Source organism: Brachypodium distachyon, chromosome 2 (genome assembly GCF_000005505.3).
Source record: "Brachypodium distachyon strain Bd21 chromosome 2, Brachypodium_distachyon_v3.0, whole genome shotgun sequence".
NCBI classification, from domain to species: domain Eukaryota; kingdom Viridiplantae; phylum Streptophyta; class Magnoliopsida; order Poales; family Poaceae; genus Brachypodium; species Brachypodium distachyon.
The window spans coordinates 3,684,801-3,707,314 of NC_016132.3; the positions used below are offsets into that span (position 1 = coordinate 3,684,801).

Here is a 22,514-nt window from a genome sequence, read left to right on the forward strand (position 1 = left end):
ATTTAGAAATCTTTGATTCAAATCCTTCAATATCGTCTCCAAGATGTTCCATCTTTGCATTTTTGCAATTTTTTCTCAACTACCATTCGAATCGGAATAGTCTTCTTACTTCAGTGAAATCCATTTTTCTTTTAAGAAAATAAAATAAATACTATTTTGATTCCTATATAACTCTTATGTATCAGTTGATTTTTTTCTTAACAAAAAGAATAATGTTTGACAAATTAATGCAAAATGATCAATTAAAGAAAAGAGTTGATACAACAACTAACAATCAATCCCTAGAGTCCACTCCTCCCCCATACTAGTGAAAGAGAAAATGTAAAGACTACCATTAAAGCAGCCCAAGACTGTCAAGCTCTTCGCATTTTTAACCTCTATTTTTGCCAGTGCTAGGATTGCTGATTGAATTGAATTTTTAGAGCATGGACGAAAAAAATACGTTGCAAGTTTTTTGAGTTTAAATGAACCGTATCTTTTTTGGTGCTGCGTGTAGTCTGTGTATCCTTGTCTCTACTACTTTAGCAGCACCTCCACGTTTCTGAGAATACAATGGAAATCTGGCAGCTCTCCTTCCATGTATAAGTAACAAAGAACACCCCCAGAAACAATTATTAAAATAGACAATTCAGAGACGACGACTCCCAGAATACCCTACCACAAATCCCTGAAGTCTCAGCCCAATGAGACATCCAACGGAACACATTTAAGCATAAATATTACAGAAATATCATTGCCAGTATATAAAGTTATTAACAGTGAGATAGATATCAACCTTAAGGAATGTATGGCTAGATGACCTGACACGATGTGAATATGAAGCACATAGTGATATAAATTACATAGGGCATTCAAACCGGACTGCCACATATAGCTCCACCAAAAAATCTAGGTTATGCATGATCTAAGTGTGCTTTCCATACATTGTCCTTGTGATGGCCGAACTCGAATTCTCCTCCGAGGGGATGCAGCACAATGCACTTAGGATAGCACATGTGACATAACCTCTCAACCTTGCCACCACATGCACATGTCCTGGTCATAAATGGATCCGGAAGAAGAAACTGACGGTGGCATGTCTTGCAAACGCAATCCGCTGGGGGAAAAACACAGAGTTCAGGCAACAAAGAGAAAATGTGAGAGAGTAATCGTGCGATGCAGAGAGAGAGAGAGAGAGACATACATCCACCATCGCGACGAGTACCACACCCAAGACGAAAACCAAGGAACTTGTAGGCTTCAGTAACTGGTTCATCTGAAAACACGCGAAATGAGCAGATCGTATTCAGTTGTGAACATGGGTGTAAGTGTAATAGCAAACGACCTAACCAGGTGAATTTATCTATATTTCAAAAAATAAAAGGATAACACAGCTACGAAAAATCAGGTTTATCAATATGAAGTAACAACTTTTGTTGAATATCCATATCGTACTGGGAGCTTAGGTTGTGTAGGAAGTCTAATAATAGTGCAACAGCCTTTTCCGCAAGGAAATTAGACAGCACCTTCGTAATCTCTTTCCCAGCCCAGCAAAAAAGAAGGAAAAACAAATCATCAATTATCCCTATCCTAAACATGTGCATCATGCACCCCAACCCTCTAAGCATGATAGAATGCCCATCTCTATGTGCCGAGAGACAAGGCAACTACTACCTGCAATTCATTCGCACATGAATATAATCTGCACATAAGATTAAGTAATATTCAGGAAAGGGAACAAGTAGAATTACTGGAAGCAAATGAAAAGGACGACACACGGTTACACGGTTATAAAATTTGATCATCCCTCAGTTGCTGAACTAATGAAAGCAATGCAAGATAATAATGAGACTTCGGACTTGAGAGGATCACGTTGCTACTGGAGCTGGAAGGATCAGACATAAAGTAGGCAATTCAGACACTGGGAGGACTTAGCGAGGGAAAACAGGGAACTAACATGCCTAAATCCTAGGTTGGTTGTAGCAAGTAATGAGACGTATAACTTCTAGCAGGAAGGGTAGAGGATACACTAACCATTTGAATCAAGTAAGAGAGTAATGCATAGTGCATTCATTTTTTAACTTTCTTGCTTTCAAATATTCTGGTAAGTCCTAAGGTCTTCAAGGTAACCTAAGGAAGATGCACCAGAGTACAGAAGACGAATGTGGAGAAGAGAACGGAGAAATAGAGGGATTCATTTGGCTACAACCTGTACTGTCTCGTAGGCCAAACAAGGTAAACGCACATAACGCAACAGAAGGGGCGCAGAGAACCATGCATATAATAAAAGCGGCCGCACTGATAAACTTCTCAGACCATTATCTCTACTACCTTATAAATTGAAGTTGGTGGTGGTTGTTGTGAGTTCACTCCATGTGATATCCACCACTGAATTTGCATCAAACGGCTTAGCCTATCCGTCGCTTCTTCCCTCAAAGGTTTTGAGCCGACAGGTGGACCATGCATTGTAACCCACGAGCCCCGTGTTTCTTCGCTCACATCCTTGTTCACTCGTCCCTCTTGCGGCTGCGCGACTGATCCGAATGGTTCCGATCAGGACATGCCCCCCTAACCAGTATGGGGATTGTTGGAGGCGGTAGTATGGGGAGGCTGGTCAATGTTTTTTATTTAGTTAGTGTTTCGAATTTACTATAGATATGTTGCTTTCGTTCATATTTATCAGTTGGGTTGAAATACCAATGCAGTCTCCGTGTCTGTTAGATTGCTAAGCGCACAACAAAACTAACTTGCAGCACCAAAGCCATTTTTTTATATGCAGCTTCCAAATGGCACAGTTCTAAACAGTTCATATTACGTCAACTTCTGCATACCTTTTTCCTTTGTATAATAAATAAAACTGTATAATTGTATATGATGCATACAGTTAATGACGCAGTGCATAAGGCTAGAAACACAGTCTCAATTGAGCTGTGGGCACCATATTTTTGTATTTTACCAAGCAGAGGAGCATTGAGTTTAGTGGTAGTGGGCTGATACAATCGACATTTTCGACGGCAGGTCACGTGCACTTCCTTTCGATATTTTGTAGGCTTAATATACGGAAACTACTGCAGGTTACTTTTGGAAGAGCAAGTATATTATGCTAACAAATGATACTATGTTATCTACAAAACAAAGGATATTATGATTAACACGATCGAGCATCTATTTGAACTTTTCTACTATATCATTATAGTCTTATGGAAAGAATCTGAAAATGAACATTTTAGTATCTCAATAGGATCAGGTATTGGTGATAATTGAAAAGCTGTGTGAATACACGGTGGCGCAAATATATGTTTGGTATACGAACTAATGATATAAAATTTGGTTTGAATTGCTGAGATATTACTTTTATTTCAAAACACATTCTGTGGCCCACAGGCACTACTATGCTAGTAGATGGATAAAGATTGAAATGAAGCAGTATTGATATGTATGCCGAGGAAAGGAGCATACATGCAGTATTTTAAATCAACTGACGCAAGAACTTGTTTATAGATTAGTATAATACCATCTATTTTGAGAGTGGAATGTTTGGGCGTCTAGAATCAGCTTTCTCTTTTTCTACATGTCTTTTGACGAAAACCTATGTTCATTTTTGTAAACACACTGAATGAAAGAGAATAAGATCTTCCAATATGCATGACATGACAAGAGACGCTAGGAAGCAGATGCATACCTAAGGGGGCGCATGTGACAACTTGATCGATACAATCTAAGCCAGCAGTGAGCTCAAAAAAGAAGAGAGTTCGTTGAGCGGGCAGGAAGGAGAAGCAGCCAGAGCCAGAGCGCTTCCGACGAGCCACAAAGTTGCCATGAGTCCACCAACGGAGATTGTTGATTATTGTGTATCTGGTCACCCGACCAGGAGCAGGTTCGTACTCATCGCCCTGATCAACAAAAACAACATGGAAAAGGATATAGGCAATGTTAGCAAGGCAAAACAATGATGATTCAAGAAGAAATCGGTCGAGTAAGATGGGAAGAACATATCACCGGATGGTTGGAGTTGTACCACTCAAGGCATTGTAGCACGATCTCGTGACTGACACCTTCGATCTGCGCGCGTGCCTCCCTAGTCCTGACATAGAACACACAGACGGGTCAATGAAACAATGGTAATAAAATGTTGGATCGATCTAATTGGACAGAGGGGACAATCGATTACCTGAGCAAATTCTTAAGCATCAGGTCATGCACCATCTCGGGATCCGGCCGGAAGATTTTGAACAGCCAGTTGCAGATGACGCTAGGCGTTTGGTATTCGGGGGGACGATAGAAGTTGAGCTCCTTGAAATAGGAGGGGGAGGGGGGGGCGGCGGCGCTGCTGTTGGTGTTGGTACCCATGCCGGCGGCCTTGTCTGCTCCAATGCGAATCCAACCCTTGGATCTCTTGGCCTTCTTACCAAGCGGACCCGGCTTATAGTACCTAGGCGGCGCTGGTCCGTCTCCGGCCAGGGGTCGAGGCTTTCGTCCGAATCCACGAAGGCGACAAGATTCCTCCGCCTCCGCCTCCGCCTCCTTCCCTGCTTCAATCATGGGTCTGACCGGGGGGATCTCCGATATCTCGGCCGTCTTAGCAAGCGGGCCAGGCGGCGCTGGTCCGACTCCGACGAGGGGTCGTGTCTCCTCCTTGTCGGCCATGGCGGCGAGGATCCGAGCCGATCCGAACTTGGTTAGGGTTGGGGTTGGCTACGGTCTTTTTTTTTTTCGAGTACGGTTGCTTCTGCCGGTGTCCTAAATCGCCCCATCTCTGGTTGTCTGGGCCGAAGACGGGCTGCCGGGCGTGGGCTACTCTTGTTTTCTCTTTCCAACTTTTTTCTACTCCCTCCGATCCATAAAAAGTGTGTCCATTTTGTACTAAGTTAGTACAAATTTTGTACTAAGTGGACGACATTTTTTATGGATCGGATGGAGTACTATATAATACCCATGTTTTGTAAAGATTTTAATAATGGAGATGATTTTTTTGGCTAATATAATACTAACCTCCATATCGAAATAAGTGAAGCCGGACCTTTTTGCAAAAACCCTCCATTGGTTTTTCATAATCAATCTGCAGTCCACTTCAAGAAATTGTGGAACCTTGGGTCAATTTTGAAAAACTACAGGGGATTTTCTGCAAAAGTGTCATTATAGAGTAGAGGGGCTTTTTTGCAAAATGGCCAAAATCAGTTATATCGATACGAAGGGAGTAGATCTTTTAGGATGAAGAATTTTTTATATAATGAAGATGGAATTTTTTTTTTTGTGAACATGGAGCATTTTATATGAACACATCATTTTTTCATGAAGAAGTAATATTTTTCATTTAACATAATTTTTTTGTATAAATACAAAACATTTCTTACTACGATACGGCCGTGTACTACGACAATGGCACGCAGGAGTGCGTTAGTGGCTTCTCCGGTGCCAACCTGCTCAGCCTGGCCGACGACAGCACCGAGAACAGCATGCTCTTCTCGTAGTGGAATGACCAGGCCATCCCGACAACACCGCCGCCGTGACTACACAACCTGTTGATGGGGACGACATGGTACGCGGCCGCCGCCACGCCGAGGCAGTTTTCCACCGCATACATGGACTCCATCAGCACCAACAGCACTGTGTCAACGTTCTACTCCCTGGCACAGTGCACGTCGAGCCTGTCATGGCAAGGAAAAAAAACCGACCAATTATTAAATAGCATATCCCTTTTTTGTGTGATCCGGTACTCGGGTCGTTGTCTCATGTAGATAGCTAATTAGAGCATCTCTACCAGCATGAGAAAAACTGAATGAGCTCACTTTTGGGAGTGACAAAACCAAAATTTTCCTCCTTCACAGTTTTCCTCTCCACCAGCATGAGAAAAATTGCCTCCTTATTTTTCTCCTTACATGTGGGACCACCTTTTCATTGGGTCACCGCTTATTCTTTCCCGTCGATCTTTCTTTCTCGTTTGACCACCCGCTCTCCATCCTCTCCCTCGACGCGCTTTCTTGTCGGGCGAGGCAAGGGGCAGCCGGTCACCTGAAGGGGCAGGGGACGGCTGGTTCCGTGCCCCTGCTCGCCGTCCTCCCGCTCAAGACAAACAAAGAAGGACTAGGTGGGGGTGGCAAGCGACCAGGCGAAGGAGGGCGCAGGGGTGGTCAGGAAGGGCGGAGGTGGCTGGACTTGGGCGCTGGGCGGGGGGCTGCAGCCCGAATTTGAGGGTAGGGACAAACGCGGGCGCGCCGCTCCACAGGGAGGGCGGAGGAAGGCCGGGATCGGTGGTAGAGGGTTAGAGCACGGGGCAAAGCTCCAGCGGTGGCGAGGTAGGGGGGAGGCAAGGATGGCTGTGTTCCGGCAGCAGCAGGCCGAGCGGGAACTTTCCGGCTCGGCAGTTGGCGTGCGCGCACGAAGGAGATTTTTTTCTTCGATGCCCAGAATCCCTATTTGGAGGGGGGAGGAGAGAGGCTTTTCCTCCCTCCCAAATTTTTTCTCATTGTAAACGTGTTTAGGGGAGCTGGTGGAGCAGTTTGGAGGAGAGAGAAAAAATTGTTATTTGATTTTCTCCTCCGGTTTTCTCATGTTGGTGGAGATGCTTTCTCCTAGGCGACTAGGGTTTCTTACTCTGCCGGCGACCTCGTCCGTTAGCCACTGTTTTACACCCTACCTTTTTTACGTGTTGTAATATCTTAGTTATGGCAATCGGTAACATGGAGAATAACAAATGTAAGTGATATCATTCTATAACATATGAGATCAAGGTTCTCATTAGAGTTTTTTTGACACTATGAGTTCATGGGGGCCTATATATATGGGATAACTTAAATTAGTCAGGTCTATGGGTTGACGGGTTTAGGTTTACCACCTCCATATATACTGCCTCCGCTCTACCCGTTGGGCCTAATTAAGTTTTAGCCATTTATATACCCATGCTCTTTTTACCAAACCCTCATGTGATTGATGCGGATATCCATTGCCATCTGGAATTCCACTTTAAACAAGAAAGGCCGCATGGTTTCAAAGGCCCACGAAATGTCGCAATTTTTTAGAAAAATAATAATTATTATTCGATAATTACTTTTTTATATCAATTTTTTATTTTTAAAGAAGTACAGCAACTATGTGCAAATTTTTTTTCAGCGTGACTTATAAGAGTGAGCTATAGTGTTTTTGCCGGCCGGAACAAGCAGACGATGTGTGATTGATGCGAGGTATTGACTCAGTCCTGAACTGCACATTTTTTTCGTTTTTCTTGTTCTATACTGATTGTGACCTAGCATAAATCAAGAAACTAGCTAGTATGCGGTGCCCATCAGCAATGACTCGTGATCGATTGTTTGTAAGGTATACTGACTAACTTGCTGCTGAAAGCAACATGCACAGGCATCCTCATAGTGATGTCGGCAACCGCACGTACGTAACGGAGGTCAACAGCTACCAGTCAAACCTTGCCGTCCTTATCCCGCTACAAGTCACAACCATGGTGTCCTTCCTGCTCCTCGTCGTTAGCTTCCTCCTGATGCCGCTGTTGGCAACGGCAATGGCGTCGATCTGCGGCAGCAGCGGCAACTACACGGCCAACAGCACCTACCAGTCCAACCTCGCCGCCACACTTGGTTTTCCGTCTACCTCGTGAAACCACCTTCAACTCTAGATCGGGCCACATCTGAATTCCATGATACTCAGGCCACCGCGATTGGTCAAAGTATGGGTGAAATCTACTTTCCCATGTCTTCCTCGTGGTCTCGATCGAGTACTCAGACTCCCTCACGGTCAGCGGATTGTTAACATTGACATTTCTAAGTCGTGCCGCCGCCCGCAAATGTGAGCACGCGAGATGCAGCAACGATGGTCTCATGCACGAGCACTCATATTTCGTTAACGAGACCTCGAAACTCCTGCCTCCATGTTGCACACCATCGCTTGTGCTGCCTCCAGGCTCGTTTACTTGGTAAATCATTTGATCGTTGTCAAAGCATACAAGCTTTAAAGTGTGCGCCTTCCGTGACTGATATGTCAACCAATGATCAACCTTAGGTGGGTATTTGAGAGGCCTGTTACGCTTCTTCCATGTACCTAGAATCTGCTTGGCGGTTTCGTCTGAATATTTCAGAAAGTACTCATTCAGCTTATCGAAAGTGTATTGAGCAATTGCCGTAACGGGCAATGCACGGACCCCCTTCAGCACGTTATTGAAGCATTCCACCATGTTATTTGTCATTTGACCGTACCGGCGGCCCCCTTCATCAAAAGCGCGTGCCCACTTCGATCTATCACCGAGGTGCCTAATCAGGAATTCATGCCCCCCTGCACTGAGGTCCCGTGAAGCCAGCAGTGCATTTATCAAGTTTGAGAAACGCCGATCGGAGTAAGCCTTGCAAGATTCTTGAAGAAGGTCCGTCAATTCCTTGTTCCTACATCTCTAAAGAAGTTGGCACAAAAATGCCACATGCACCATCAATGGTGCAATCGAGCATGGCCAGGAATGTCAACCTCCACCGCGTTCAAATTTCCTTGATGGCGATCGGATATGACACATACTTCCCTTTGCGGCGGTATAACTTTCGATCTAAGCAGACCAATGAACCATGCCCAATTATCGTTGTCCTCTGCGGAAACCAATGCAAAAGCTAAAGGCAACAACCGGCTATTCGCATCACAACTTATTGCCACCAACATTGTGCCCTTGAATTAGCCGGTCAAGAAGGTGCCATCCACGGATATCACCGTCCTGCAGTGCTGGAAAGCCTGTATGCACTGTTCAAAAGTCCAGAAAGCACGGCCAAAAATCCACACGGTTGCACCTTTGTAAGTCCTTGTTCGTTGGCCAAAAGGCTCGACCACATGAACCATGCCCGGGTTTGTATGCGCCATAGCACCCAACAACTTTGGGAGACGGTTGTAGCCTTCCTCCCAGTCACCATTCAACATCTTGAATGCGGCTTGCTTCGCCTTCCATGCCTTCCCATACTTCACCCGGTAATGGAAAAGAGTATAGACAAGCTCCATGACTGACTTAATGGGCATTATTGGAAGTGACTTGATGGAATTAGAAAACCTATAAGCGATGAATTCTGAAGTCAGCTGTCTATGATCGTTCTTCACCGTAGGTTCATCTATGTTCTTTCCATCGCACAAGTGAGTAGCACAACAACTCATGATGTACCATTCGGACCCTAGTTTATGTGGCCTTGCACGGACAATCCATGGACAACGATCTTCGGTACACTTAACCGTGTATCGAATCTTGTTGTTAGAGTACAACCTTGTACGGTCGATGGTGCTTGACGGAGAACTCCTTTATCCACATCTTAAATTCCAGCAATGTTTGGAACCTCAAACCAGCCTTAATGCCATACCGTCTTTGTGTCACATCCCGATGGGAACTTGGCCTAGGTCCAAGCACGAACCCTTCGCCACCGTCAACCACGGCCTGATCCGCCAGGCTAACATCACGAAAAAATGGTATACTTGGATCCCGGCCAGTTACAACCTTGAAATCGTTAGCTTCTTTGGCTGTCAACCCATCCTCATCAACTTCTTCCTCCGGACCATCTTCATCCGAATCCGATGCAAATACTCGGTTAAATGGGATTTCACGGTCCATGTCCTCTTGCTCACAATATGCCTCCAAATCACCTACATTATTGTCATGCATATCATCGTCCTCCTCTAGCCACGGTTCAGGTTGTTCGTCTGTCATCAAGCTTGATGGTTGCGTCTCTTCATGTTCGGTCTCTTCAGGTTCAGGCCGACTCATTGTAGTGTTGCCAACATCGGCCTTTCTTGTAGCAAATATCTCTAGAGCTTTGTCTTGTGATTGGGTCACCGTCTCTTTGTATGCCTCCCAACGTTGCTCGGAAGATATGCGCATTGTCTTCCAACGGAGGTGCACTCCATACCCAACATTATGTCTTCCCTCCAACTCTACCACGTCACTTGGGTCCATCCATTGCAACTCAAGCCTCACTTCCTCCAATAGCTCGGCTTAGGTTGGACTAAAATCGAACACCAAGTCTCGCTCCTCCGTGTCCGCCTTTACATTGCCTCCCAAAAATGCCTCTTTGTCCACGTGATGAACATGAACAATTCTTGCCATCTAGAATATAATTACAATGGAAAACATCCATCAACGTCCCTGAGATTGACTAATATCCAACAAGAAAAGTGCTACATATCCAAATATTAGACACCCTAAATACCATTCCATAATTCGGACCAAACATTTTTGGGCCAAGTACATATACTAGGATTTGCCCCAAATATATCCAACAAGAAAGTGCTACATATCCAAATACTAGACACCCTAAATACCATTCCATAATTCGGACCAAACATTCTTGAGCAATTACATAAACTAGGGTTTGCCCCAAATCCAACTAGAACCCTCAATGTACACAAATTTCTAGGGCAAAATGCAGAGGAAACAGAGGGGATCGGAGGAGAATACCTGGGGGGGGGGGGCGCAAATGCCACCGGAATCCACGGAGATTGGGACGAATCGGGGGAGAGATTTGGAGGGGAACCGCCGCCGCCGCCGCTGTGTTCTAACGGGAGAGGCAAGGGCCGAACCCTTCTGTGCGTGAGCCTCTGGCCCGAGCGGTTCGGCCGCTTTAGTGCAGGGGGGTATAGCGCCTGGTGTGAAGACGCTAAACTACCAGTATAGCGCCCGTGAACGAGGCGCTATAATGGCTTGCCGTGGGTCCCCGAGGTCACCACGCTGGCACCAGTTTAACGCCCGGTCACAAGGCGTTATACTGCAGGTCTAACGCCCGGTATGCGGGCGCTACACGAAAGGGTCAGGTTTGTGAAATAGTTTCGTCAGGAGTCCATTTTTCAAATTTCTTTGTGTTTTAGGTCAAATTTGTCGAAATTCAGCATACACCACGAATGCCTTCCTTTCTTGCTGCTGACATGCTAGCATATCTGACAACAGGCAGGTTCAGAAATTCAGCAGTGTAAATATAGACTACCAAAGGGAGGTCAAAGACCTTTTGAGATTTTAATGCATTTACACCAGAAAGTAATTAGACTATCATAACTCAGTGTACTAAACTAAAATAAGTGCTGGATATGCAGATCAAAACAACCGTAAATATCCAGTCTGCCTTATTGTGGTTTTTGAAGAAGAAATCCAGGACAAAATAGGCAGGTAAACAAATGTTCGCAACAACTGTTTTTGAACTAAACACATGAGGAATAACTAATTACAAACCCAAAAGGTTTGCTTGGATAAAATCAAGCAGTCATGCTCATTTAAGATGGCAGATCCTTTCAATGTGCTCGGAATTAAGAACTAGCGCATGCGGCTACAAGAAACCACCAGGCAGTGAACTGCAAAATTAGCGATAACATGATCTAGTCGAAAATAATCTCTACAGTCCACTGGGATTTCTACTCACTGATCCATCACTTGGGTAGGTACCAGAGGACAGGAAACAGCTTCTTCAGGTATGACAACAATATTTACAGTTCTAAGTAGGTTTCCCATGTTGACAATCATTTTCTGTCTTGACTACCTAAAAAGGAAGCCCCCGATGCCGTAGGTTGTCACCCAGACAAGAAGGGGAGATCCTCACATCATTATCCATAACTGAAACAAATCCCAATGGCCATTTTCTACCAGTACAGACAATTAGTGTATGTGCGCGCGTGCGCGTGTGTGTGTGACACATGAAGCCAAAAGCTCAATTATTAGAAGCAAAGAAAATTAGGCCAAGACAGGAGGGCAAGAAGAAGGGATTAATTTCGGGAAGGAATCCAACCTAACCTGGCAATGTAGCCCCTCGTGCCAGCTATTTTAGCCAGGCCAGCAGCATCGCAATGTACTTTGGTTGTTTGCTTCTTGGTCTAGTCACCACCAACTCATCTGTGGTTTGGTATATCCTACCCTGTACACAGCACAACTAAATTGTTAACATGTAAATATGCAACCCAATGGGATGTTTTTTTAGAAGCAATGGGATTTTATTGGGACACCATGTTTCCCTCAAACCCAATGGTAGCAGCAACCAAGAGTATTCAAGAGTGAGTTAAGATCCAGTGTGCATAAAACTTCAGAAGTATGGGGAGCACATGCAACAATTGTTGCAGAGAGAGAGAGGAAGGGAAATGAGAGAGATAGAGAGATAAATACCACTTGACTGCGGGGATTACAGAACTCGATCTCCGGGAAACAACCAGATCAGCCTCCAGCATATCAAAATTGTGCACTGGGAGTAATTAATCAAAAGCATGTAGGTTAACCTAAAAGCATGTGAAACAAAGTGGATAGTGACACTGCATTTCAAATAAGCAATACTGCTGGATAGGCAGTTAATGTAAGAAAACTTCAGCTCAAAAATGTAAAAGATAAGAAAAGTGATTCTGTAAAGTAGATAAAATGATCAAATGATATATATGTGAACAATTCAACATAACCACGAATAGGAGAATTCACCGCCACGTTGACCGTTCAAAAATACATCTGTACACATCTAAACCCTCAATTTTCCAAAACTCATGACACGGGAATTACAAGAAAGGAACTGGAAGTCTGGAATGTTACAAAGAAGCAAATGAAATAATAGAAATGGTTACGTAGCTACCTTGCAAACAATGGTAGTATCAAAAATTAAGTTATAACTGATGACTAACAAAATGAAAGGAATATGGTTCTTCTCTATAGGATCTCCAAGCAGATTCATGTTGATGCACCACCTTTTCTTCTCCTAGTGGTTCTTTTTACAGTATAGGGAGCCCCACTAGCAACTTCGCTGGTTTTCTGATTACGATCATTCACAGGCTGCTCGTTTGCAACCTGACTGGTCTCTGTTGGTGCACTTGTTCTGGGAACAGAGCTCGTCTCTGTGGCTGCACTTGTTCTGGGGAGAATTTTTGTGTTCTGGGATCTGCTTGCACTAATCTGCCGCCTTAGGCGCAACATCTCACCCTTCGCTAGCGCCAATTCCTCTTCAAGGTGTCTAGACCTCATTTCAAAGCTCTCCCTTTCCGTCTGAAGCCTTGAGATAAGATTCTGAGCATCGTCACTATTTTCTTGCGCCTGGATCGTCTTCTTCTTTTCTTCATCGAGAGCTTTAGATAGCACTTCTTTCTCTGCCTCAAGAGTGGAATTCTTAGAATGAGTGCTCTCTAGCGCCTTAGACAGTGACAATGCGCTCGTGTTCATCTCGTCTAGTGATCTGGTTGCCTCATCCAGGTCTGCTTCAAGAGCTCTTCGTGCTTGAGAATCTACCTGCAATTGTTTGGCCAAAGCTTCAAGCTCCCTGTTTAAAGTAGTCACAGTTCTTCTTTCCTCAACAAGCTCCTGCGTGGTGGACTCAAACTTCTTGTACACGTCCAGCAATTCTTTCTTCAGGTTGTCACGAGCTTCCACAACAGATGCAAGCTGACTAGAAGTAGCTTCAAGTTCTTCATGTCCCTTTTGAACCATCTCTTTAACTGAGACCAGTTCATCTGAAAGAGCTCTAGATACTGATTCTACCTCTCCAATCTTGTAAGTCAAACCTTCTTGCATTTCATTGAACTCCTCTTGGAGTTTTGAAATCTGCAATTCTAGGTCTTGATTCAGTCTTCTTGCTTCATCAAGTTCCTCAGAAAGTTTGGAAACCTCCGTTCTGGAATCCCTTAAGGTCTCTTCAGTGGATTGAAGTGAATCTCTTAAACTATTCACTGTCACAACTTCACCCTCTAGCATTGCTTTGGTGGCAGCCAATTCCTTGTTCAACCCAACAATGATTTCATGGTCTTTGCTAGAGTCGCTTAATGCAACAGAGAGCTTTTCTTCCAAGTGTTTGAGTAGATCCTCTTTCTCAGATAGTAGTTCAGAATCGTGACTTGCTCTTGTCTCAGAAGAAGCCTTCAAGTCTGCGTACTCTTTTATTAACTCATTTATTCTTTCCTCAGCTTCATTCTTTGCAGAGTTTAATATTTCAAGTTTCTCATTCAGTGAATCAATTAAAGATGCCTTAGAAGCAAGATCATTTTTAGTTGTATGAATCTCATCCTCCAGTTGTTGTATTTTAACATTTGCAAGCTCAAGGCTCTCTTTAGTTTGATCAGAGAAAGAGCACAGGTTCTGGTAATCCACTTCCTTCGAAGAAAGTGATGAGCTGAGTTCCTTGATGCGTTTCTCCTTATTATCAGCTTGTTGGTTGAGAAGACTTAATTTTTCCTGCAAAACATCGATTTCATTCAACTTCTCTGTCAATTTGGCTTCAAGCACATCGTTGTTATCCCCAGCTTGTGCAATACTACTCTCTAATCGCTGTATTTCATTCTTAAGCTCCTCAGCCCTTGTCTTCTCCCTTCTGAATTCTTCGCTTAACGATGTTACAGTCTTTTTTGATGAAGCTAATTGATCTAAAAGAGAAGCTTCCTGCTCCTGGAACTTCACCGATTGCTTTTTCCGTGCTGCTTGCTGCTCTACTAATCTTTTCTCATAATTTTCCCTCATCAATGAGATTGCTGCTTCGTTTTCAGCCAATTTGGTCTCCATCTGAACAAAGTAGCATTTTACACATGTCAGATAAATATCGCATCTTCAAAGATCATTTCGAACAAATATAAGCTTCAACGTAATAATAATCTGAGTTATACTCTTGAGTCCTGACTGAAACAACTTAAGGTATGTATGTCAAACAAGTGGAGACCATGCTAGAATGAGACACAAGTCCAAGCATAGCTAAAGAAGTACAAAATAATAATGAAGGACAAATGGGTTAGCCATTTGCGACATAAAGAGCCGACTAGAACAAAATCTCCATAAAATAAGACCTTACATTTATAAGAAGGCAAGATCATGAATGAAAAATTCAGAAAATGCAGAAGCAACCTTCTCAAACTTAACAAAATTTTCATACTAATTTAGCACCTGAACTGAAGCTCCAACAATAATTTTGCAACAAAGACAGTGCACATAGGATATTTCTAGCTCTCCCTTAATCAAGACTTTACAAAGATATTCGTAATACCGAGTACAGAGAGCACTTCAAAAAGGGCCAAAAATGGTGGCTCATCTAAAAGACATGTTACGTACACCAGCTGGTTACAGATACTCCAAAGATCACTTAGCAATTTATATCATTAGCTAACAGATTAAAGGTCAAAAGGATGGAAAATACATGAATTAGCAGTTTAGCACTAGTCTGCAATTAAGATTATCAGTGGAGGGGTTTGCATATCTGCGTTTAGTAAGAACTAGCAAGGCCTGATTTTGATTATGTTAAAGGCCATATGAATCAATATAGCTACTACATCAGAAAGGCAGCAGTAGCATAAACTAAGTACAGATTTGCAGATGATTTACAGATGAGACGACCGACTGCAGGGCCTTCTTTTCCTGTCGAGAAGTACCATACAATGCAGCAAGAACACCCGAGGCAACAACTGCAATTGCATTCAGAAGGCCAGCAAGTGGATTCCCTTGAGGTTGTTCTTGCACCACCACAGGTGTGGGTGATTCAGATTGAGGAGCTTCAAGTAGAGGAGTTTCTGCCTGTGTTCCTCCAGGCTGAGGTTCATCAACCTTTGAGACCTCCTTTGTCTCTACATAGAATGGTAGAAAAGGCAACATCAACTATTGATCCAACTTTGTCAAGCCATCACACATGCGCAACAAATGAAATGTGTTGAGTATGTGTACAAATATTGCCAAGTTAGCAGTACTAATATGCAAGCACTAAATAAGCAAATACTCGCTCTGTTCTACAATATAGGTATATTAGGTTTCGTTAAGAGAATGATTTGACCAAAATTACTATGTTAATATGTGGTTTACATGACATGAAATTGGAATCGCTGGTTTGTTATCAGAAGTACTTAATTTAGTAATTTTACTAATAGCTTGGTTTCATATCTTACAAGACACGCATTAATAAAGTAATTCTTGGTCAAAGGCTTATCTTAGTAAAACCCAACTCACGAAAAAAAAGAAGGAATCCTAATACGTATTATATTATGGAATGAAGGGAATGGTAACTCTAGTGTGATGGCAATGAGACAGCACCAAGATAGCACCACTAAGGGAATAAAAAACAATCTCATTTTGAAGTAAAAGGACACTATTGATGTCGAGGTCCTAGTTCCAATTTACAAAAAACAAGATACTCAAATAATAAATCAAAACCAGTCCAGTGGTCTAGAGGGACCATGATGAGTTTCAGCTAATGAGAAATATATATACCAGACAACAGAAGTCAAGAACAAAAGGAAAATAATAGCAGAGGGTTTGCGAAAATAGACACAAAAAACCATCTTTAGTATGCCTATAAATGAGGGGGGATTCTGACCATCAAGCATGGCCTCGTTAGGTCTACAGATGACTTTATTACGTCCAATCTTGAAAGTTTTGTAGCAATTCTGAGCTTGACGATCTATCCTCGGGGCAAGGAAACCCTTTCTTCTAATAAAACCTTGGGGTAACAACATGCCATAAACTGCGGGAAAATGAGGAAAGTGGCGTCTGATCATATGCCATAATTAAACTCAAAATTCACTGAGACAAGTCGTGAATAATGAGTGCATATCTGCATAGCTCCAATTTTTCAAAGTAATACCATCAGAATGTCAGATCTAAGCACTCTCGTGAGCTGACCACACCCCTCTTGCACCATGACATTCGAATGATGTACTAAGATGGTCCAAAACAATTGGGTGTATGCCATTTCCAAACTGATCGACACTGCACGTACGGACTTTTCTTTTCCATAAATCCTATGCACAAACCTTAAAGGTGTGGTATAGATCAAGGTTAGATTTCGTTTGAGTATGTAAAGCCTTTCCATTCTAAACCCAACTTTGTGATTCTAAGCAATAATTTACAAACCAATGAGCCTTGAGGGAGTTTTCAAAGAAAAATATTTAACACATATTCACATTTGAAATTTGCATTTTCAAACAAATAGTCTTGAGTCTTGACATTGAACATACCATGAATCTCTACAATCCAACACTATAGGTAGTAGTAATGTACCAAACATAACTCTCTGCATACAGCGTTCTTTTGAGTGCGCACACTCTTAGACTTGGTTTCAGGCTCTTATGTCACAGGGTCAGGTGGATCTTTCCATCTGATATTTGTACAAATTTTGTATTCTAAATCGGAAATAAAACGATTTTGCTAAAACAGGACTCCATATATTATACTGTACAGATTAGGCTTTAACTGAAGAGAAACACAACACATAGCACGAATAAACGGATCCACGGTAGGAGCATCGCACTAACCAGTCAAGAGGCCCCCGTTGCTGGGCGCGGCCGCCTTGGCCGCGGTGTCGCGGAGGAGCGGGAGCGCCGAGACGCCGAGGAGCACGGCCCGGCGCGCCAGCACATACCCCGGCGCCTGAGCCGGGGACGGCCCGCCATCGGACGACGACGCGATGATGGACGCGCCTCTCCGGGCGCGGTGGCGTCCGGATGCGGCGGAGGACGGATGCCGCCGGAAGGCCACCAGCGGCGGCGACGGCAAGAGGAGGACGTACCCCATCGCGCGCGCGACCCCAAATTAAAACCAAAACCCTAGCTCTCCCGGCCCAGCAGCGGTGGCGCTCGCTTTTGGGCTCGGGGAAGCAGCGGAGGCGGCCGTGCAGGGGGAGTCGCCGGATTAGGACTCCGCCATCGAACTCGGAGGCGGGCGGAGGCGAAGCAGGAGGAACAGAGAGAGTGGGTGGGTGTCAACTGGTGAGAAAGGCAATCTCTTTGGGGTTTAGCAATTACGCTTATACCCCTGCCCTTTTCACCTCGATCGGGTGGGAGCCCACTGGCCGTGCGCGGGAGGTTGTCTGGTCAGCGAAATGACGGATATACCCTCCGATTGTGTGCTCGCGCGCGGTTCGGGAGCTGCTGTTTGCAGGGGTGTATCGGGGATTTCATGCAACATGCCAACATTGGTTTTTTTTTTTTTTGAGAGGAACATGCCAGCATTGCGGAGGTGTGCGTCCGAGGTGTAAGCTCATCCGGATTGCAAGTAAGTGGATTACGCCACGTGTTGACGTGGGCTCGGCCTGGTAGGGCCAGGAAATGTGGGCTACTAGCAGGCTTCTTGTTGTTGCGTTTGTGGGCTCCCAGCGAAGCCCCGGGCAAGTTGGCCCGTTTTATTGGGCTTCATACCCCCCTTAAAAAATGTTGGGCTTACAAAATAAGAAGCTCGAGTCAATGTGAGTTCTCACTTCCACGTCCTACTACTAGAGAAGACAACGTCCCCTAAAAAAAAAAAACTAGAGAAGACAACGTCCAAATTTAAAGCAGCCTAGCAGAAAGGTTCTAGAGAAAATATCTCAAATTCACATGAGCGTTTTTAAAGGAGATGTGAATTCTGGAGAACGGAACGTTCTAGCCATAGTTGCCCGAAACCTCCAAGTAGAAGTAGTACTTTTTTTACGTAGAAGTAACCCCCAAGTATACTTTTGTTACAGGCATGCAACAACACAACACGAGTCATTGACTCAGTGTGAGTTCATCATCGACTAAAAAAAAATACTAGACAAAATTCTCAAATTCACATGTTGCTAGCTCGTTCTTTACCCCGCACTACATAGTTTCGACCACTCCATTCACCCACAGGCCACAGTCACGCAAGTTCGAGTTTTGCCGTGATGAGCAACCTCACTGTCAGTCAGTCAACATTAGCACTGCTACTGCGTTCTGGAGTGGTTGAAACTACGGGGGTTTAATGGACCACCCCTCCACTCCGCATGACGCAGAAACTTGGCCAATTGGGGATAGCATACTTTCCATTATCAAGAAAAGGTGTACATGCCCCAGTGAATCCATCCCACCGTCCTCTTCCTCCTCTTCACGGTAAGAGCACGCTTGTTATTTCCACACACACGGAAATGCTGACGCATGAGACGCACATCCATCAGCATCCAGATTAAAGGAAAAAAGACGCAGACGTCGCCCATAAAAGAGCAGAGGCATGGGACGGCTCTGAATCCGATACAGGAGGAGTGAGGAGGAGGCATTGCTCTCTCTTCTGTTTCTGTCAGGTTCATTTCCCAGGGATCAGCGCAGGCCAGGGTCAGGCGCAGAGACCCATTTCTAGAAAATTATACAGGTGGGATTGGGATTTGAATTGGATCCATGCATCCATCCACCGTCCTGAATTCCTTTGCCGCAGCTGCAGCGATCGATCTCTCGTCTCGCGCCATAGATTTCACCATCGCTAGCTTTTGCCTTATTTTCAGTTCTTCAGAATATAATCGATCGTTTCTGAACCCCTGCCTGCCTGCGTTCGTACTACGTGCATCATTGCCATCATCCCTCTGCCTGCGTGCGGCCTGCCCGCTAGTCATGTCAAAATTTATTTTCCTTCTTTAAATTTGGGTCCGGGATATTTGTTTCCGAGATCAATCACCTCCACATGGGAATCAATCAGCGTTTGCATTGCATTTTACCGTGAGTACGGACTGTTAGTGGTTGAGGATCAACCAAATGTCTTCAGCTCGTTATTACGGCGACTGTTCGTTCCATTGATGTTAAGTTTTTTAACCCATTCATTACCTAGGACTGGCTTAGCTAGCTAGGTTTTGGTAGGCCATGGAATGGAGAGAAAAAAGAGGCCTTTAAGTTGTAGTGGAGCAGGCAAATCAAGTCAGTTAAACCATCATCATCATCATGTCCTCTCCACCGCGATCATCATCGTCGTCATCATTCGTCCCCAAAGCGAAAGAAAGGAGAATGGAGATGACCCAAAGCAGCTCAATGTCATTATCTCTCACACACACAGAGCGGTGTAGCAAATGTGCAGACATGGTCACTGCTGCCAAAGAAGAAGAAAAGAAAGAAGAAGATGAAGAAGAAAAAAGGATGGGTGGCACTGGCCAGCAGCCTCAGGATCAAAACTACATGGACTAAAGGCAAGCAGGCAGGCGACCTCCTCCTCTCTTTCTTTTTTGTTCTTGCTAAAGAAGCCCAGATCCCTGCGAGTTTGAGAGCCCGGGACTGGTAAAAAAATGGCAGCACCTGCTCATCCGGAGCCTAATTACGGTGACGATGACCCACCAAGAACACCGGCGTTTCTCCTGCTTCTTCTTTTCACTCGCTGAATCAAATAACAGCAAGTTCGATCGATCGACGAAAAATGGTGTCCCGGTCCGGCCATCGTCGCCGCGGGGAAGGGTCATGTCGCGACGATCATGCCGGCCATGAAGAAGATGTCCTCCTGCATCGACGAGCAGGATGAGCCAGGGGAGCCGATGGTGGTGGTGTTGTTCTCGGCTTCCTCGTCGATCAGGATCTGTTGGTCCCGGCAGCTGGCACTGCAGAATGCTTTCTCACCTCTGCAATAATGAAATGAACACAGAAGAATTGATTTGGTCAGTCTGTGCCTTTTTTTCTGAAGAAGGAAGATGCATCGGTAGAACTGCTGTTCCCCCAAATAATGCAATCGGATGAATTAATGAACGCATAAAGCAATTTGCTCCATTCATTATCGTTCTAGTTATCCGGCCCAAAACAATGGAATCAGATTGTAATTCAGCATATGCCGTTCAGTTCACACGCACTGCTTCATTTTGGATTTGCCAGAAGCCTTCAAGTTTTAGCAAAATTTCTTCTCCCAAAAGGGATTTACGAAAATGCTCCCCAGATGAACAATGTGACGACAGTTATTCGTTCTATGTACTCTGTTCTTTCAGATCAAGTGCTGGTTCTTCAGAAAACATCCCGATCCTGAAACACACTTTGCCCAAAATGATGCACTTCAAAGCAAAACAGGTTCAGATAGGAGCTCTTCATATAGTGGTGGCATCGACAACATACCGGTAAATGTAGATGTCATTGCCTTCGAGCTTCTTCCTGCAAGCGAAGCAGGAGCTCAGGAAGTCCTCGGCGGCAGCAGGGGCGCCGTCCTCGGCGGCCGCGCACTTGACCACCAGGTACGAAGAATACTTGGCGGCTCCTTGCTCCACTTCCATGGCGACGCCGCTCTTGGCAACCGCCTGGGGCTCGAGGATGCAGTCCCCGAAGATGTGGGTGGTCTTGGGGTTGGGCCCGCGGGCGATGATGCAGGTGTAGTCCTCCGACTGCTCGACCTCGCTCGCCGACACCGACGCCACGAACCGCCGCGGCCCGCCGCCGGCGATCGTCGGCGCCGGCAGCGAGAGCGGCCCGGGGCCCGGGAGCTTGCCGAGGTCGAAGCTATGGCGCTTGCCGTTGGAGGAGTGAGCGCCAGCGGCGGCGGTTTCTGGACCAGACTTCAGATCCCCGCGGAAGAACCTGCTGCAGGGCACCGACATGCCGGCGGGGCAAGAGATGGTCGTCGTCTTCCCCAGCTCCGGCTGCGAGTGTCCCCCGCCGCCGCAGCCCTTGGGCGCGGAGGAGGAGGAGCAGTGCGACTTGAGGCGCAGCCGCGGGCTGAGCAGCGGGTTCGGGCCGCTGCTGGCGTTGGCGTCCACGACGAGGCCCAGGCCCACGGGCTCCGAGTCCCATGCCCGCGGCGAGCGCGGCGACCGGAGCAGCAGCGCCTTGGGGTCCAGCGGCGACGTCGGGCTCCGCTCCGACTCGCCGCCGCCGTCCGCCGCGCGCTGCTTCGCGGCCAGCCCCACCAGCAGCCGCGGCACCGCGAACAGCGCCCCGCCGGCGCCGGCGCCCACGCGGGGCCTGTCGCCGCCGCCGCCGGCCGCCGCGGCAGAGGAGGAGCCCGGGCAGCCCTGGTCCGAAACCATCCTCTTCAGCATCGCCTGAAACCGGGGATCAATCAATCAATCAACAACAACACTCACTCACTCACACGAGAGCCCAACAAATAAATCACAAATCCACTCCGTTCGACCGAATCCACAACACCGTTCTTGAATAATCGCATCCCAACAAGCTCTCACCTTTATCTTCCCTCTTCTCTCCCCCTTCCGCTGCAAAGCTAGCACGGGTCTCTCAGTCTCTCTCCCCTTTAGTCCTTCTCACGCACTCCGCAAGACTGCAAATGGCTCTCTACGAGAGAGACGAGAGAAGGGGGAAGGAAAGAAAAAAGCAAAGGAGGGGAGGACGGACACAGTGGCAGCCAAACCACACTGTGCTGCCTCTACTACTACTCGTACTACCACCACCACTGATCGATGCTCCCTCACTCTCACTCTCTATACTCTACTCCGCGCGTCACTTTCGCGTGCATCAAAATCAGAGACGCAGCGAGAGAGAGAGAGTGATGGCGAGATGGCGAGCGAAATGCATCCACAGCAGCAGCGACAACACCCACCCCCACCTTGCCATTCATGGATGTCAGAGAAACGGAGGCCGGATGGGGGCCAGCGGCGTTTTTAACCGCGGGGGGGCGCTACTAGCTGCCTGTACTGTACGCCGTATAAATACATCCTGCGTATAGTACACGCTTCCAAGGACGGCCTGGCCCTGGCCTGGCCTGGCCGGGGCCGAGATGCTGTCTATACGACTCCGTGTACAATACCGTAGTAGCTAGCTTGCCTTCAATACTGCCAGAGTGCCAGACCCGTCAGCTCTCGTGCCCGCGGTACAACCGTACAAGTGAGTAGTATTTCTTACGCCATGATATTGTCCAAATTTTGCATGTCTTGTACGGCAGGATATCCTCTCTTTTATTTTTTGCTCCT

General features: G+C 45.8%; 3 protein-coding genes across 4 annotated transcripts; all 3 read right to left on the reverse strand.

Moving 5' to 3' along the window:
* Positions 1-684: 684 nt before the first annotated feature.
* Positions 685-4,727, reverse strand: LOC100830823. Its single transcript, XM_003569832.4, has 5 exons — positions 4,151-4,727; positions 3,979-4,063; positions 3,662-3,872; positions 1,184-1,255; positions 685-1,096 (listed from the first exon to the last, which is right to left on the reverse strand). The coding sequence occupies exons 1-5, from the start codon at positions 4,624-4,626 to the stop codon at positions 894-896; spliced, it is 1,047 nt and encodes a 348-aa protein (XP_003569880.2). The 5' UTR covers positions 4,627-4,727; the 3' UTR covers positions 685-893.
* Positions 4,728-12,323: 7,596 nt separating this feature from the next.
* Positions 12,324-17,645, reverse strand: LOC100827258 (MAR-binding filament-like protein 1). Of its 2 annotated transcripts, XM_010232238.3 has the most exons (4): positions 17,176-17,645; positions 16,239-16,385; positions 15,257-15,495; positions 12,324-14,446 (listed from the first exon to the last, which is right to left on the reverse strand). In XM_010232238.3, exons 1-4 carry the CDS (start codon positions 17,432-17,434, stop codon positions 12,632-12,634), a joined length of 2,460 nt encoding a protein of 819 aa, XP_010230540.1. In that variant the 5' UTR covers positions 17,435-17,645; the 3' UTR covers positions 12,324-12,631. The 2 variants fall into 2 exon arrangements, with proteins under 2 accessions (XP_010230540.1, XP_003565429.1); XM_003565381.4 differs by lacking the exon at positions 16,239-16,385 and having other exon boundaries at positions 17,176-17,644.
* A 1,988-nt stretch (positions 17,646-19,633) lies between these two features.
* On the reverse strand, positions 19,634-22,010 carry LOC100835106. The gene is made up of 3 exons (XM_003569846.4): positions 21,771-22,010; positions 20,710-21,629; positions 19,634-20,228 (listed from the first exon to the last, which is right to left on the reverse strand). Exons 2-3 carry the CDS (start codon positions 21,624-21,626, stop codon positions 20,069-20,071), a joined length of 1,077 nt encoding a protein of 358 aa, XP_003569894.1. The 5' UTR covers positions 21,627-21,629; positions 21,771-22,010; the 3' UTR covers positions 19,634-20,068.
* Between the last annotated feature and the right edge of the window lie 504 nt (positions 22,011-22,514).

What these genes read in the sequence shown, in the direction of transcription:
- LOC100830823 (XM_003569832.4), bottom strand. Translation starts at nt 4,626, where the DNA reads ATGGCCGACAAGGAGGAGACACGACCCCTCGTCGGAGTCGGACCAGCG. An exon ending in GGTACAACTCCAACCATCCG is followed by an intron (nt 3,873 to 3,978) that starts GTGATATGTTCT and finishes TTTGTTGATCAG; the next exon opens with GGCGATGAGTACGAACCTGC. An exon ending in TACTCGTCGCGATGGTGGAT is followed by an intron (nt 1,097 to 1,183) that starts GTATGTCTCTCT and finishes TTTTTCCCCCAG; the next exon opens with CGGATTGCGTTTGCAAGACA.
- LOC100827258 (XM_010232238.3), bottom strand. Translation starts at nt 17,434, where the DNA reads ATGGGGTACGTCCTCCTCTTGCCGTCGCCGCCGCTGGTGGCCTTCCGG. An exon ending in CAACGGGGGCCTCTTGACTG is followed by an intron (nt 16,386 to 17,175) that starts GTTAGTGCGATG and finishes ATTTTCCCGCAG; the next exon opens with TTTATGGCATGTTGTTACCC. An exon ending in TGCAGTCGGTCGTCTCATCT is followed by an intron (nt 14,447 to 15,256) that starts GTAAATCATCTG and finishes TACTTTGTTCAG; the next exon opens with ATGGAGACCAAATTGGCTGA.
- LOC100835106 (XM_003569846.4), bottom strand. Translation starts at nt 21,626, where the DNA reads ATGCTGAAGAGGATGGTTTCGGACCAGGGCTGCCCGGGCTCCTCCTCT. An exon ending in AATGACATCTACATTTACCG is followed by an intron (nt 20,229 to 20,709) that starts GTATGTTGTCGA and finishes TCATTATTGCAG; the next exon opens with AGGTGAGAAAGCATTCTGCA.